Source organism: Euleptes europaea, chromosome 16 (genome assembly GCF_029931775.1).
Source record: "Euleptes europaea isolate rEulEur1 chromosome 16, rEulEur1.hap1, whole genome shotgun sequence".
In the NCBI taxonomy this organism is placed as follows: Eukaryota; Metazoa; Chordata; class Lepidosauria; order Squamata; family Sphaerodactylidae; genus Euleptes; species Euleptes europaea.
In genome coordinates, this window is record NC_079327.1 from 332,271 (window position 1) to 345,475 (window position 13,205).

The window sequence follows — 13,205 nt, forward strand, 5'->3', positions numbered from 1 at the left end:
GCCGGAGCCGCTCGGGGGCGGCAGCGGCGGCGGCGGCGTCGTGTCCCGAGGGCAGGCAGCCGGTGCCTGGAGCCGGCGCGGGCGGGCGGGCGGCGTCGGAGCGCAGCGCGGGGAGCCTCCGCGTCTGCCCGGCCAGGCCCGCCAGGGGCCCGGGGCTGCGGAGCGGAGGGGGGGGGTGCGGAGCGGTGCTCGGCCGGGGGGCTGCGGAGACGTGCTCGGGCGTCTGGGCCCAGCGGGGGGCGACCCCGCTGCCGCGGAGCCGAGCCTCGAAGGGTCGGGCGAGGCCGGCAGTTCGTCCGGGGCAGCGCCTGCCGGTGGGGGGCCAGGTGGGGGTGGGAGCGGAGCTGGCCGGATGACCCCCCGCCCGCGCCCCCGCCTCAGTTCGGGGCCCGCCGGCAGCTAGGAGCGCTGGGGGGCGGGGAGGGTCCTCCGGGGCGAGGTGGTCCAAGAGCGAAAGAGTCCTTGCCTTGAATTGTTGCCCCCAACCGCCCCCCCCCCCATGCATCCATTTCTGAACACGCACACCCCCCCCCCCCATGCTGTGTGATTTAGTTAACCTTACTGCTGTTTTTGGTAATCTTTAGTTCTCTCATTTGATTTTGAGTCCCAAACTTTGCAGGGTGGTTCCTTCACTCTCTCTTTCTCCCCCCCTCTTTATTTCTCCCCCCCCAGTATTGAATGACCAAGGATTTGTGCACCGGAGAGACCCCCGCTTTCAAAATGGATGTCCAGTTCATGCTGCTTTTTGTGGGGATTATCGTGCTGGTGGACTCAGCCAGAGGTGAGTGAGATTGAACTTCACGCTTGCTGGGAATGGTTTGCCTTCTGCAGTGTTATTCCAGTTGAACACATGCTCTGTGGCGCAGGCCCCTTCCGGCCTCCCTTCCAGGAATGGTCCTCATTGCACAAAACTTTGCTGACTCCTTTGCCGCTGAAGCAATTATTTTCGCTCCTGGTCCTTATTTCCTGCCGCGCAGGTGTGCTGGGGGGGGGGGGGCTTCCCATTGCCATTGTTATTTCGTAGGTGTGAAAATGCACAGTTGCCTTCCAAATTTCAGTCTGGGTTAAAAGGAAAACAATCGCATTCCTTGGTGGATCAGGGGAGCCTCTCCCCTGCTGTAATCTCTCTCAGCGGAGCTCTGTGTATTCCCAATAGCGCTAACTAAACAAACAAATCCATTAACTTTCCTCCAGTGACAGACAAATGACAGTTCTCAACAGCTAACACATATTTTAGCGGGGGGTGTGTGTGTGTGCTCCAACACATGCTCAGATTCCCCTGAACAGGTTGCATTACCAAAGAGGGGAGACTGGGGGGAAAGCAGGTGACAAAGGAAGGGAAAAGATGGGCCTTTTAAAAAAAACTTAACAGAGGAGTGAAAAAGAACAGTTCTGGAAACTCCAGCGGTTCCCCCTTCCTTAGGACAGTCGCAGGGGGCAGCCCCTTTCTCAGAGGGTGCCATGGCAGCATGAAGAACATTTCTCACGGGCTCTTCTTGCCTGTGCCGGAAAAGGCCCTGTAAACAGCAACATCGGTGTACTGTGCGTCTTTTCCTTTTACCCTGCATTTAGAGGATTGTTGCAAGTAATAAGGAGTCCAGTGTACTTCCCAGTAAACTCTGATGCTAGCGGTTCTGAATTAGACATGCGGACGGCAGAACACCCATAGCAGAGTTGGACCTCAGGTTCTTTACGGCTCTGCATTTGACCTGAGCCGTGTTCGCTCCCACATACATGAGGCTCAGTATTGGGGGTGGGGGGAAGGAGTCTTGCTGTGGAAACAATGGCAGGCCTCGGCTGCACTCAGGGCCCGAGCAAATGTTCTATAGAGGCAGGAGCCGTGTAAAATGATCCCTCCTACATGTTGCATGAAAGGCAAACAGTCAAGTTTTTTAAGACCCGCAGTCTGAATGGAGACAATCTTCGGATGGATGCGGCAGAGAGCGCTGAATGAATGAAGTCCAGTGTATATTAGGTCATGTAAATATATTAATTTAATTGATGCTGTGGAACTCTGGGAAGGATCCAGAGTCTGAATAGAAAAGTGACTTTTCTCAGAATGCTAAATCTCAAGTGGGGGTATTCTTGTTTGTCCACAATTGCTAAGACTAAAAACAAAGGACAGGGTGATTCTTTTGTGCTTCGTAGCTTCTGCATAGAGAAAGTAGGAATTAAAGAATGGCATTTTTAGAGTTTGCTTTGGAGTTAGTTTCATGGGTTGTACAAAGTTGTTACATCCCGTGAATTGTGAAAAACATCTGGTAATCGGTTGCAGTTGCATAAAGAAACATATCTAGGATTTCAGTGGAGGGTAGACCGTATGATGTTGCTTGTGAATCTGAAAAGTGTACATGGTAAGTTGATGCCGTTTAAAGGCCATCTTCTAAATGATGGAAATACTGCCAAAGTCGAAGCTTCAAAATAAATAAATGTGTAAAATGTCACTTGCTAGAAACACAGCAAGGCGATTTAAGTGCTGTTTTCTAAAATATGCACACACACACACACCCCAAATCAGCTCAGGTGGACTATGGCAGTGATTCTGTTTCAGTTTCATTTCAGTGTGTGGGCTGGTAATGAAGTCCCAAGTTCCCAAGGCTTAAGGCCTGGATGGCCAGCGAGCAGCCTGTGGGCCCAGGCTGAGCCCCTGAAGCAATATTCACTGTTTCTTAGTGGTGCTTCCAAGTTTTAGTCCAGGCTTGACAAAATTAGCCCCCGCTTAATGTAGAAGGAAAAGAAGAACAGTTTACAGATACCACACTTACTTAAAAACAACCCTGAATGCAAGATGACCCCCCAAAAAGTTGTACACAAAAGAATTACATTTACATGGAAGTTAGTTATGTTCAATATAAGATGACCCCTACTCTTCCCCCCGCACTTTTTTGGGATGGCATACCTGAAGAAAACAGCTAGTCTTGCAGTAATAAGGAGAGAGAGTCTAGGTGTTACGGATTTCTTCTTCGGTGTGTCTTGTCCTCAGTGTACTTCATGATTATGGAGCTCAATGCAGCCAACTTTGACAAATGACCAGCTGCCATAACAATGTGTACCAGTTAAATTTCCAGCACGTGGAACAACTCCTGGAGAGGAGATCCTGGAGAGTGGCCATCCCTGGGTTAGGCATGGCTAGTTAGGCTAGTCCAGTCTCATCAGATCTCAGAAGCTAAGCAGGGTCTGCCCTGGTTAGGACTTGGATGGGAGACCACCAAGGAAGTCCAGGGTTGCTACGCAGAGGCAGGCAATGGATAAAACCACCTCTGAACGTCTGTTGCCTAGAAAACCCCATGAGAGGTCGCCAGAAGTTGGCTGGATGGCCCTTTCCACCACTACCAGTTAGGCATAACAACAGTGTGGGTTGTGGGAAGTGAAAGAGGTGAGAAGAAAATGGATACCTGGGAATGAAAACGGGTAGAGACGCTTCAGTGAGATATGTCTGAAGAGAGCCAATAGAGTAAATGAGATTTAGAGATTTTGTTTTAGCCTTTACTGTAACCCGTCCTGAGGCCTCAGGATAAATCTGTCCTTATTATTTGTGTGCATAAATGGCAAGCCAGGAAAGGAACAATATAGAATCTGATTCTTTCAGCACTCCCGTCTTTCTGGCTTTGTAGACTAGCCAGCTTTTCCTGAAGTTGTGGTCATTTTACCTGGCAAATACAGTTAATTGGATCCATATGAAGCAGGCATGTATTTACACTGAACTAAAGAGTAAAAAATTAGGAATTCCATTTTATTTAATTTGAAACAGGATTAAAAGGATGTCAAAATATTGTTTTAAGGCAACAGCATTTTTAAAAAATAGCTAATTCTGATCTGGCCCATAAAGTGGGGATCAATAGTTCTGCAGAATGGAGCCAGGGCCAGACAGACGGGGATTCTCAACAAACTCAAAGAAAGTCTCGGGTTTTCCCGGCCCAGCCTGGTGGTCACTGCACAACCTGGTCAGATTTTTCCTGGGGAGGGGCTTCCAAGGAGAGGGAAAGAATGGAAGCTGGAGGCAGGTTGGCTGGTAGATGGGAAGGAGAAAAGGAAGCAGGAAAAGGGGAGAGGGTTGTGGGGGGGGGGGCGGGGGGCGCCAAGAAAGGGAAAGAAGAAATAGTGGGAGACATGGAAACATGGGGAAAGCAGACCTGCCCTGCAAAGTCCTCTGCTTGTCAAAATTTAAAAATGGGCAACTGGTTTACCTGACTGGCAACCAGATCCAGCCGTAGATCTGGGATGATCAGCCCTTCTCATTGATCATGTTAGGATTGTCCAAAACATTTTGGCACCCAAGATGGGCAATCCAAGTGGAGTGCATTCTGCTAATTAACACCGTCTGCTGGGTAGTTCTCTTGTGCAAGTCCCACTGAAACGAATGAGAACTGCTTAAAGAAGCTTGCGCAAGAGAACTTCCTACTGTGCCCGTGGGCCCATGTCTCCAATCAGGCGGTCTCCATCTTGCCAGAGCCACCCCCTAATGAACTTGGTCTCCCATTTGAGACATCTGCCTCTTTCTGTTATTTGTTGGTGTGATTCATAGTGATTGTCCAGCTCCGTATTCAGTCTAGAGCTTCAGGGGTTTAAATCTCAATTTTTACAATGTGGTATTATAGCGATGAAATGCTGGTTAAACCAAGAACTAATTTATATGTACCACTGTTGCCTCCATGAAATTATTCCTGTGTGGTTCAGTTTCATGTTACTTCACTGGAGCAAGAACACTTGGATCTTGTAGGGTTACCTAACCCCATCATTTCAACCCTAGTCTGGCCTGGCCCCAGCGAATCCTCCCTCAAAGGCCAAAATAGGCCTGGACCAGTGATCTGATCCAGCAGGGGTCCTTCTCATGTTCTTAAATTGATGGACTCAAAAATCACTCAATGAGTAATTTAGATGTGAAATTCTGTATCAGCGGGTGTAGTGATGTCTGTTAGCGTACATGGCTTTGAAAGGGGATTAGACAGTTTCATGGAGGAGCCAGTCCCATCAGAGCTTCCTGACTAAAGTGACTAAAAAGCAAACACACCATTAGAGGCAGTAAACCAGGGCTTGGAGGCGACGTCATCCGTGCATTGGCCCAACAGGGCAGCGGGGTGGGCCCTGCGTGAAACAGGATGCCAGACTAGATGGGGTGTGATTTAGTAGGGTCCTTCTTATGTTCCAAATCTGTCAAGTTGGCATCCTATTGGCTTTGGTGGTAAGACAAGAAGTCAGAAGCTTTGGAGAAGACATGGCCCCCCTCCTCTCTTGGGCTGTAAACTGATATTTCTCCTGTAGTCGATGGGGCTCTTGGTTGTTATTTTCACTTTTGCTGGTATCTCTTTGATCTACTACACGGACCTTTTAATGTGATTAAAACCTTCCCCAAAATAACTGTATTGTCATTAAGCTAATCTCAAATGCTGTCAGTTACATTGTTACCATTGTGTAGCACAAAATGGCTTTGTTTCTTTAACTGATGGAAACATGCCTTGTGGTTGAAACAATAGCCTTTTTTTTAGTAATATTGAAATGTGTTTAAGACAATTTAGCATGGTCACCATTTTCTGTCAATATGTAGAGAACATATGAGATGCAGAAGCTGGTTTTTAGGTTTCTCTTAGTTCATTTCAGTTGTATCTGTAATGTAAAATCCCTGTTTCTTTGTAACAAAGAAGTTTGGTGAGCACCCACCCCAACATCCACTGAAACCACCGTAAAATGGCCTTCCTTTGGGGTGGGAATTATGGGAAGTTTGTCCCTGAGAGGAGAATTTTGTCTAATGTTGGGTTTTACTGATGATCCGGCTTATATTGCAATCTGCCTTGTTCCACAGCCCTGTTGCTGGCATCTTTGAAAATTCAACGTCAGACTTAGAGCAAAAATGGGTTTCCCCTGATTTTCGGGAGGGTTTCTTTTCTGTCTCTGTGTGTTTTAAGCCACTTCAAAACTAGATGAGAGGCATCAGATGACAGTAAGGCGGCTGATAAGAGGTTAAACTGGAAAGGTTACATTTTGTGCTTGACAGATAGATAACTGTCCTCAAATTGGCTTTTCCTTCATTATTATTAATGTTAAAAGGAGCTCTGCTCAGTCGCACCAGCTCCGTTTGGGTGCCGGTATGCTTCTCTGACTCAACTCTTTTAGCATAGTTTTACTACACAGCACAAGTTACCAGCTAAACTTTTCAGACATTTGGTGTAATTCCAGAAAACTTTGGTCGGCTAAAACATTCCCTGGTGTATTACTCAGTTGCCTGACAGTGAATACTGATGGTCTGAGTTTTTTTTTTTTTTTTTTTTTTTTAAAGAATACTCACGACGAGGGTGATTCCAGATAGGTGGCCATGTTTGTCTGTAGCAGTGAAATACGACAGGAGGCCAGCGGCACCTTAAACATTAACTAAATGTATTCAGGCATAAGCTTTCATGAGTCAGAGCTCACTTCTTCAGATATGCTGGACTATTCGCTAGCAAGGTATCTTCAACACGGATGTCTCTGAATTCAGATGTATCAAGGAGCCTGAGCAGGGGTTCCTCCCTCACTACAGGGCCTATTACCTTTCCATATCCTCTATGTACATATAAATAGAGATCCAGCATGGTGCAGTGCTTAAGAGCGGTGGTTTGGAGCGGTGGACTCTGATCTGAAGAACCAGGTTTGATTCCCCACTCCTCCCCATGAGCGGCAGAGGCTAATCTGGTGAACCAGGTTTAATTCCTCCACATGAAACCCGCTGGGTGACGTTGGGCTAGTCACAGCTCTCTTAGAGCTCTCACAGCTTCTCCTACCTCACAGGGTGCCTGTTGTGGGGAGGGAGAGGGAAGGTGATTGTAAGCTGGTTTGAGTCTCCCTTAAGAGGTAGAGAAAGTCAGCATATAAAAACCAATTCTTCTTCTTCCCGCCAATTCCTGGAGTGTTTAGTATTTGTACATTGTAGTGTTTGATGTGAGATCCAAAGGATTAAATACTATTAATTTGTAGAGGATTTTTATGCTCATTTTATGTTCCTAGGTCTTACAAAAAACAATATGTCCCGAACACATTCCCATTTGGTTGATATTTATTAATTTTTTAAAATAAAATTCAATATCTCAAGAATCAGAAAGGTAGTAGTAGTATCTGTAGTGTGGTTAAAACTTCCCAAACCTGTCAAGGGTTCAAGCATCTCCTCAGTTCTTCACACAGGGTATGCTACAAAGAATTATACCACTGGTGTTTAGATGGAACCAGCCAGGCTTGAATGGAATCAGAAGAGATTATTCTGTTACCTTATTGTAGAGCTTACATAGACTTTGTGACCATCAAATGATGGAGAAGAAGCGACAGTATTGTTATCCCAGGTGAGAAGTGTGGGTAAACATTTGATTTGTGTAAGAAACTTGCTTTTACATATGCTGAATAATACAATTTCAATCCACTTTGCAGCTGGATTTTACTGTGTGAAATGGCAAAATCCACTTGCAAGCAATAAGTTAAAGTGCATTGAAAGTGCATTAAAAGTGCATTATTCAGCATGTGTGAAAGTGCCCTTGGACATAAAGTGTCTTTTGCTTTGTATATTTTGTATATAGCACAGCACATATTTTAATGGCATCTATACCAGGGTTGCTGTGCAGAGGAAGGCACTGGCAAACCACCGCTGTTACTCTCTTGCCATGAAAACCCCAAAAGGGTTCGCCATAAGTCGACTGCGACTTGACGGCACTTTACGCGCACACACACGCCTTATTCTTATCTATGGAATGTGGGGTGATGCAACTAGCCATTCAGATAATACGTTTAGCAGCTTTATAACATTTTCTTTTCTTGGGGATAGTATTTTCTTTTCTTGGGGATCTAAGCTGTGTAAAACCCCGTTGTCAAATAAAGTTCCAGATGAGTGTTTGCTAAAATCTCAGAATGATTTTTTTTGCTGAACTTTCCCAAGAATTCTTTTCCTCCTAATTAGGAGAAAGAGTTATTAGCGAGACATTAATTTTGACAAGTGAAATTCTGCCTGCCTGTAAGACAGTGTTTCACCCAGAGGTTGACATTCCTTTTTAGCTGTTACCATGACTTTGGTGTGAACTAGATAACCAAATATATTACATCCTGGATCAGTGCGGACTGATCTAGTGCAGACCTTGACACCTTATCTCTCTCTTCCTTTTAGCAGATTGTTTTACAGCATGTTTCTGTAATATTTTTGTACTCTTTCAAGCTATTATGTATTGTTTCCTTGTGCAGCAGCTGGAGAGATTTCCACGTATAAATGCAGGTGAAAGGGGAAACGGTTGGGCTGCTTTGCACAGGCTTGTGGGAATGGCATCCGCAGATTTTACCAGCTTGAGAAGAGCCACTGGGATCCTCAGCGTTGCAGGGGGGTCCTCAGGCTTGCCACTCAGAGTCCGATTTTCCCAAGCATAACTAAAGCGAAATGGGCTGGTGCATCAGACAAGGTATCCCACGGCCAACTTGCTTACTCTGCTCCTGCAGAAGAGATTGGACAAGTCTGAAATGGATCTGGTTCCTGGGCTAGGGAAGCAAGGAAATCTCCCTGACTGACAAAAAGAGTGTGGGGGTGGAGTCCCTCCCTTCTCTGTAGAATCATAGAGTTGGAAGGGACCACCAGGGTATATATCGGGCCAGTCTCTAAGCTTCCCAACAACATTTTTGAGAGGATAAAATGTTATAAACTCATGTACTTGGCAGGGGATCTTCTGGGCACTAAGGGTGTGTGGGGGAGGTATTTGTGCATTTCCTGCATTGTGCAGGGGGTTGGACTAGATGACCCTAGTGATCCCTTCCAACTCTATGATTCTATGGATGGGTGCGGTACAAATGTGACTGTCTGGAGTTATTTGGATGCAGCATTCTGGCCCTTTGGTCCAGTCAAGGAGGGCTCACGTACCTCCTCAGGGGTGTGCGGATTCTTTCTTAAACGATCTCCTACTGTAATGCTCCTCTTGTTAGACAACAGAGTCTGTATGGAGATGCGTACCTCTAGCACAGTCTCTGCTCCTTACCGTTCATCTTCTATAGGTTTTACTTTGCTAAACTGGTTTCAGCCTAGCCATATGGACCAGAATCTTGGCTTACAATTGCTTGAACAGGATTCCTTTCACTCTTGTTCGCCCTTGTGATGTGGCACTGTGATTCTTGGCACTGTTTTGCATACTACGCACAACCAAAACTTTGTTTGCCATTGTCTGTACGGTCAACTGGGGGCTGTTGCCAGTCCAGGCTCTCTGGTGAGCGTCTCTGTGTTTCCCAGCATGAGGGCTGGTTTAGCATAATGGCCAAAGAGACTTAAGCCTTGGCTCTGCCGTGAACTCCCCGGGTGGCCTTAGGCATGCGGCCCTCTTTGAGCCCTTCCCTCCATCTGGGCTCCAGGGATGACAATACAGCGGCGACCTTACAGGGCTTGGAGGATTGCCAGGTAATGTAGGTGAAACATTTGAAAGAGCTGTATAAATGCCAGGTTATTGTTTTTCATGTTGTAGTTTAACATTCTTCGATTGCTCAAGCGAACACCCCAGAGAGAAACACGTGAAGAGGCGCCCACTGTCTCTACAGGAGGTACAAGGACTTGAGGAAATAGTGTGTGGCGGCACTTAGCACACTCCTGGGATTCAAAACGGTGTCTGTAAATATTCATTTACAGCTGAATCCTGCCAGCATCTGCAGCGTTTCTTTTTCATGTACATGCAGAGGCTTCCCTTCGTCCCTGTGGCGAAGTGGTCTCTGGCCCGGTCCCGATCCTGGCCCTGAGGCTGAGGAGTGACCGGCCCGCCTGCCTGGAGGGAAGCCTCTCTCACGCAGGAATTTCCCCTCTGGGTCTACGTTTCCCAGGCACCCTCCGAGCCTTGTGATCGAACTGGGTGAAATTGGCAGGGAAGGGAAGGCCAGTCCTTGCCAAGGAGGCTGGGCCAGGAGAGAAATAATATTTACAGTTTAAAGTTTTAAGAGGATACTACATATTGTTATGTTGCTGTATAAATCAAGAGTTTTATCGTTGTTGGTGTGACAATGTGAGCCGCCCCGATCCCAGCCTCGGCTGGGGAGAGGTGGGATATAAATCAAACAAATAATAATAATAAGAGTTGGTTGTTATATGCCGACTTTGCCACTTAAGGGAGAATCAAACTAGCTTACAATCACCTTTCCTTCCCCTCCCCACAACAGACACCCTGTGAGGTAGGCGGGGCTAAGAGAGCTGTGACTAGTCCAAGATCACCCAGCAGGCTTCATGTACAGGAAACAAACCCAGTTCACCAGATTAGCCTCTGCCGCTCATGTGGAGGAGTGGGGAATCGAACCCGGTTCTCCAGGTCAGACTCCACCGCTCCAAAGCGCTGCTCTTCACCACTACACCACACACATGCAAACCCCCGAAGAGGGAAGGCCGCCTTCTCCCAGGAGCGGAGGGGCAGGGAGGCGGCTGCTGCTGGCAGGAGAGGCCCCCTCCCCCAAGGAGGGTGGGATGGATGGCCCTGGGGAAGGGGCCCCCCTGCGCAGAAGGGGTGGGTGAGGCAGCTGCATTGGGAGTCTTGCTGGTTTTCTTGCCAGCTCCTTGAGGCATTAATTTTTCCCTGTTGGTTGAAAACTCGTCCCCTGTTAAAGCTGCTGCTCCCACGTGTTGTTTTAATCTGCCTGGGTCCTCACCTGCCTCGAGCTCGCCCGTTCAGCTGGCAGCGGCCTCACTGGTGGAGGGGTGCTGTTTGGAAGGGTGGAGGGAGGGGGGCACTCTGGGCCCTCCCTGCTTTGAACCCCCAGACCAGAGTGGGGGCAGCTACACAAGGCCCTTGCCCGGTTCGAGGCTGGAAGGGGCAGGAGGGAGGGTTGTGTGGGTGCGGGCTCCTGAGAGGGCTCCTGAGAGGCGGTGCCCCTCTTAGGCAAACCTCCACGTGGCCCCTCACACCCACGACAGGCCTACGCAAGCTTATGCTGCAATAACAGTGCCATCCTAAGAACCCTTCCCTAGGAAATAAAGCCCCATTGAATAGGTTTCTGAAGGATTCTGAACAGTTTCTGTAGGATTCTGAAGAGACCACCTTAGGACTTGGGACTTAATGCTCTTTCTGTGCCGGCATTTCTGAAGATGTGATTGGGGTGGTTCAAAGTTTCAGTCTCACATATTGAGGTAAGACATCGCACCCCCCCCCCCAAATCCAAGCCCCTCCCTGAATTTTGCCCTTCCCAAATCTGATAAGCATTGGCCTTCCTTGCATCTGGTCAGTGGCCCTGGCTGGGCAGTCTGCCCCCGTGGTGGTTGTGTAGAAACGGGGGGTGGGGGGCATCCACAGCACTGCTTTGAATAACTGAACAGTTTTATTTCATCAAAACCCATCCAATTTTCAGGAAGAAATCCAGCCAATGACTCCAGGCTATTTCTTCCATTAAGTGTTCAAACTTAGTTTTGAGCCTGCGTGAGAGGGGGGGAAATATAAATTGGGAACAGAGATCTCTTTGGATAATTTTTTTCCTGCTCCCTGATAACTCCCCTTCCCCCGTCACTCATAACTCACTGAAGCAAAGCTTCATTTTGAGAAGGAAACAAAATCATTTCCCTCCATTCTTGATACATTTATTTCATGGAACTCTTTCAATCTTGGGTACCCTGTCAAGGGATTGCAGAAGGAATGAAAGGTCATAATCTAGATGGCTCTCAGCTTCTGTCGCTTTTTGATGGGCATCTTTGGACCTATCAGTATTGTTGGAGAGCTGATAACAATTGGAGAAAGACCAACAGACCTCCTTGCTGTGGTTTTACCTGCCTATCTGTACAGCTTGAAAACTGATTCTGGTGTTTTATTTACCTTACTTAATGGTCTGTCTTGCAGTCAAAATAGAGGTTGTTGTGGGAAGTCTGGCCAAATAGTACTTTGTGATGTTTGGCTCACATTCCTTCTATTCACTTGGAGTGCATTTTAAAGCTGCTTTTGAAAGCTGGTTGAGTAAATCTAGTTTTATGATCAGGGAAGGGCCATCTAGTGTGTACAGAGGTGATGCCTAAGGAAGGATGTTTGCTGTTGTGGGGCAATCGTGGAGGCAAGATGTTCCTTAAGCTATCTGGAGCTTGTTGTTAAGGGAACATTTAAACACCTATTACCTTAGGATCCTCCTGCCCAGGGTCCTGGCAGAGGGGAGCTTGTCTCAGAGAGGGTGCCGGTCCAGGACCCCTCATTCTTTCTGCTGCAGTGTCTTTGTGACATACAAACTTTTTAATGGTTGAGCCGTCTCACCCGCTACTGTCTGATCTTGAGAGCTAAAATGGATGAGACGCTGGAGATCTTGTGAATGGAGCTCCCAGTGGGTTTTCCTGTGAAAATCAGGCATCTGGGACCTGATTCAAAGTAGGACTCCAACATGGCTGGAGGTAGAACTAACTCTCCCATCCCATATTCCCAGTCTGAAATGGCACTATTTGCCCTACTGGGTAAACATGAGGGAGCTGGTGGAGACCCCCCCAGCCCACTGGGGGCTCAGTTCATACAAATCCCAGCTTTTGGTACGTCTGAGCCCTGGCCACCAGCAGGAAGTATTTCCATGACTTTCTATCTCAAAGTTTAATTGGAGAGAATGGAGATAGAGGCTGACCTCCACAACGTGGACCTTTAGTGTTTTCAAACCATACAAGGACTAGTTTGTACCTTAAATTAAAGAAAAAACTCTTTTAATTTTTTATTAAGTAATAACACAAACCAAATATAAACAAGGATCTAAAATGCAAATTACTGAATAAAGAACTGCTATCAACATCAAATTATGCAAACTCAAACTTAACTTCTCATTCTGGAATGAAGAACGTTCCATTTTGCAAACCTTTTGGACGTTTGGCCGTGTGATAGGTTAGTATACACAGACAAATGCACTCTGCTAATTTCTCCAACCACTCCTCCTTCTTCAGGATTATTTTCTTCTTCCAATTTTGGGCAAGTAATAACTTTGCCCGATGTTACAGCACTGAGCACAAACTCACGGACCTCTTTAGGAAGAAAATCCATGTGGTACAACAGGAAAACCTATGGGGATGATGGTAATTCTTTCCTTATACCTTGAGAGATCACCATAGCAATCATATTTCAGAGTTCTACCGCTGTACTGCATTCTCATCATATCTGTATAAAATTTGCCTTGGCGGCACCACATATCCAACAATCCTCATTAGCCCCTTGATATATTTTTGCCAATTTAAGGGGCGACAGGTGCCTCTACTATAGCATTTTTAATCAATGTTCTTTGGCAGAGAGGTTTAC

At 47.0% G+C, this 13,205-nt stretch overlaps 1 protein-coding gene across 1 annotated transcript in view; it reads left to right on the forward strand.

Moving 5' to 3' along the window:
• Positions 1-719: 719 nt before the first annotated feature.
• FGFRL1 (fibroblast growth factor receptor like 1) overlaps positions 720-13,205 on the forward strand; it is a 115,383-nt gene continuing 102,897 nt past the window's right edge. The window contains exon 1 of the mRNA XM_056861891.1: positions 720-781. Within this exon, the coding sequence (XP_056717869.1) occupies positions 721-781 (61 nt within the window). The 5' untranslated portion in view covers position 720. The remainder of the gene's footprint in view (positions 782-13,205) is intronic.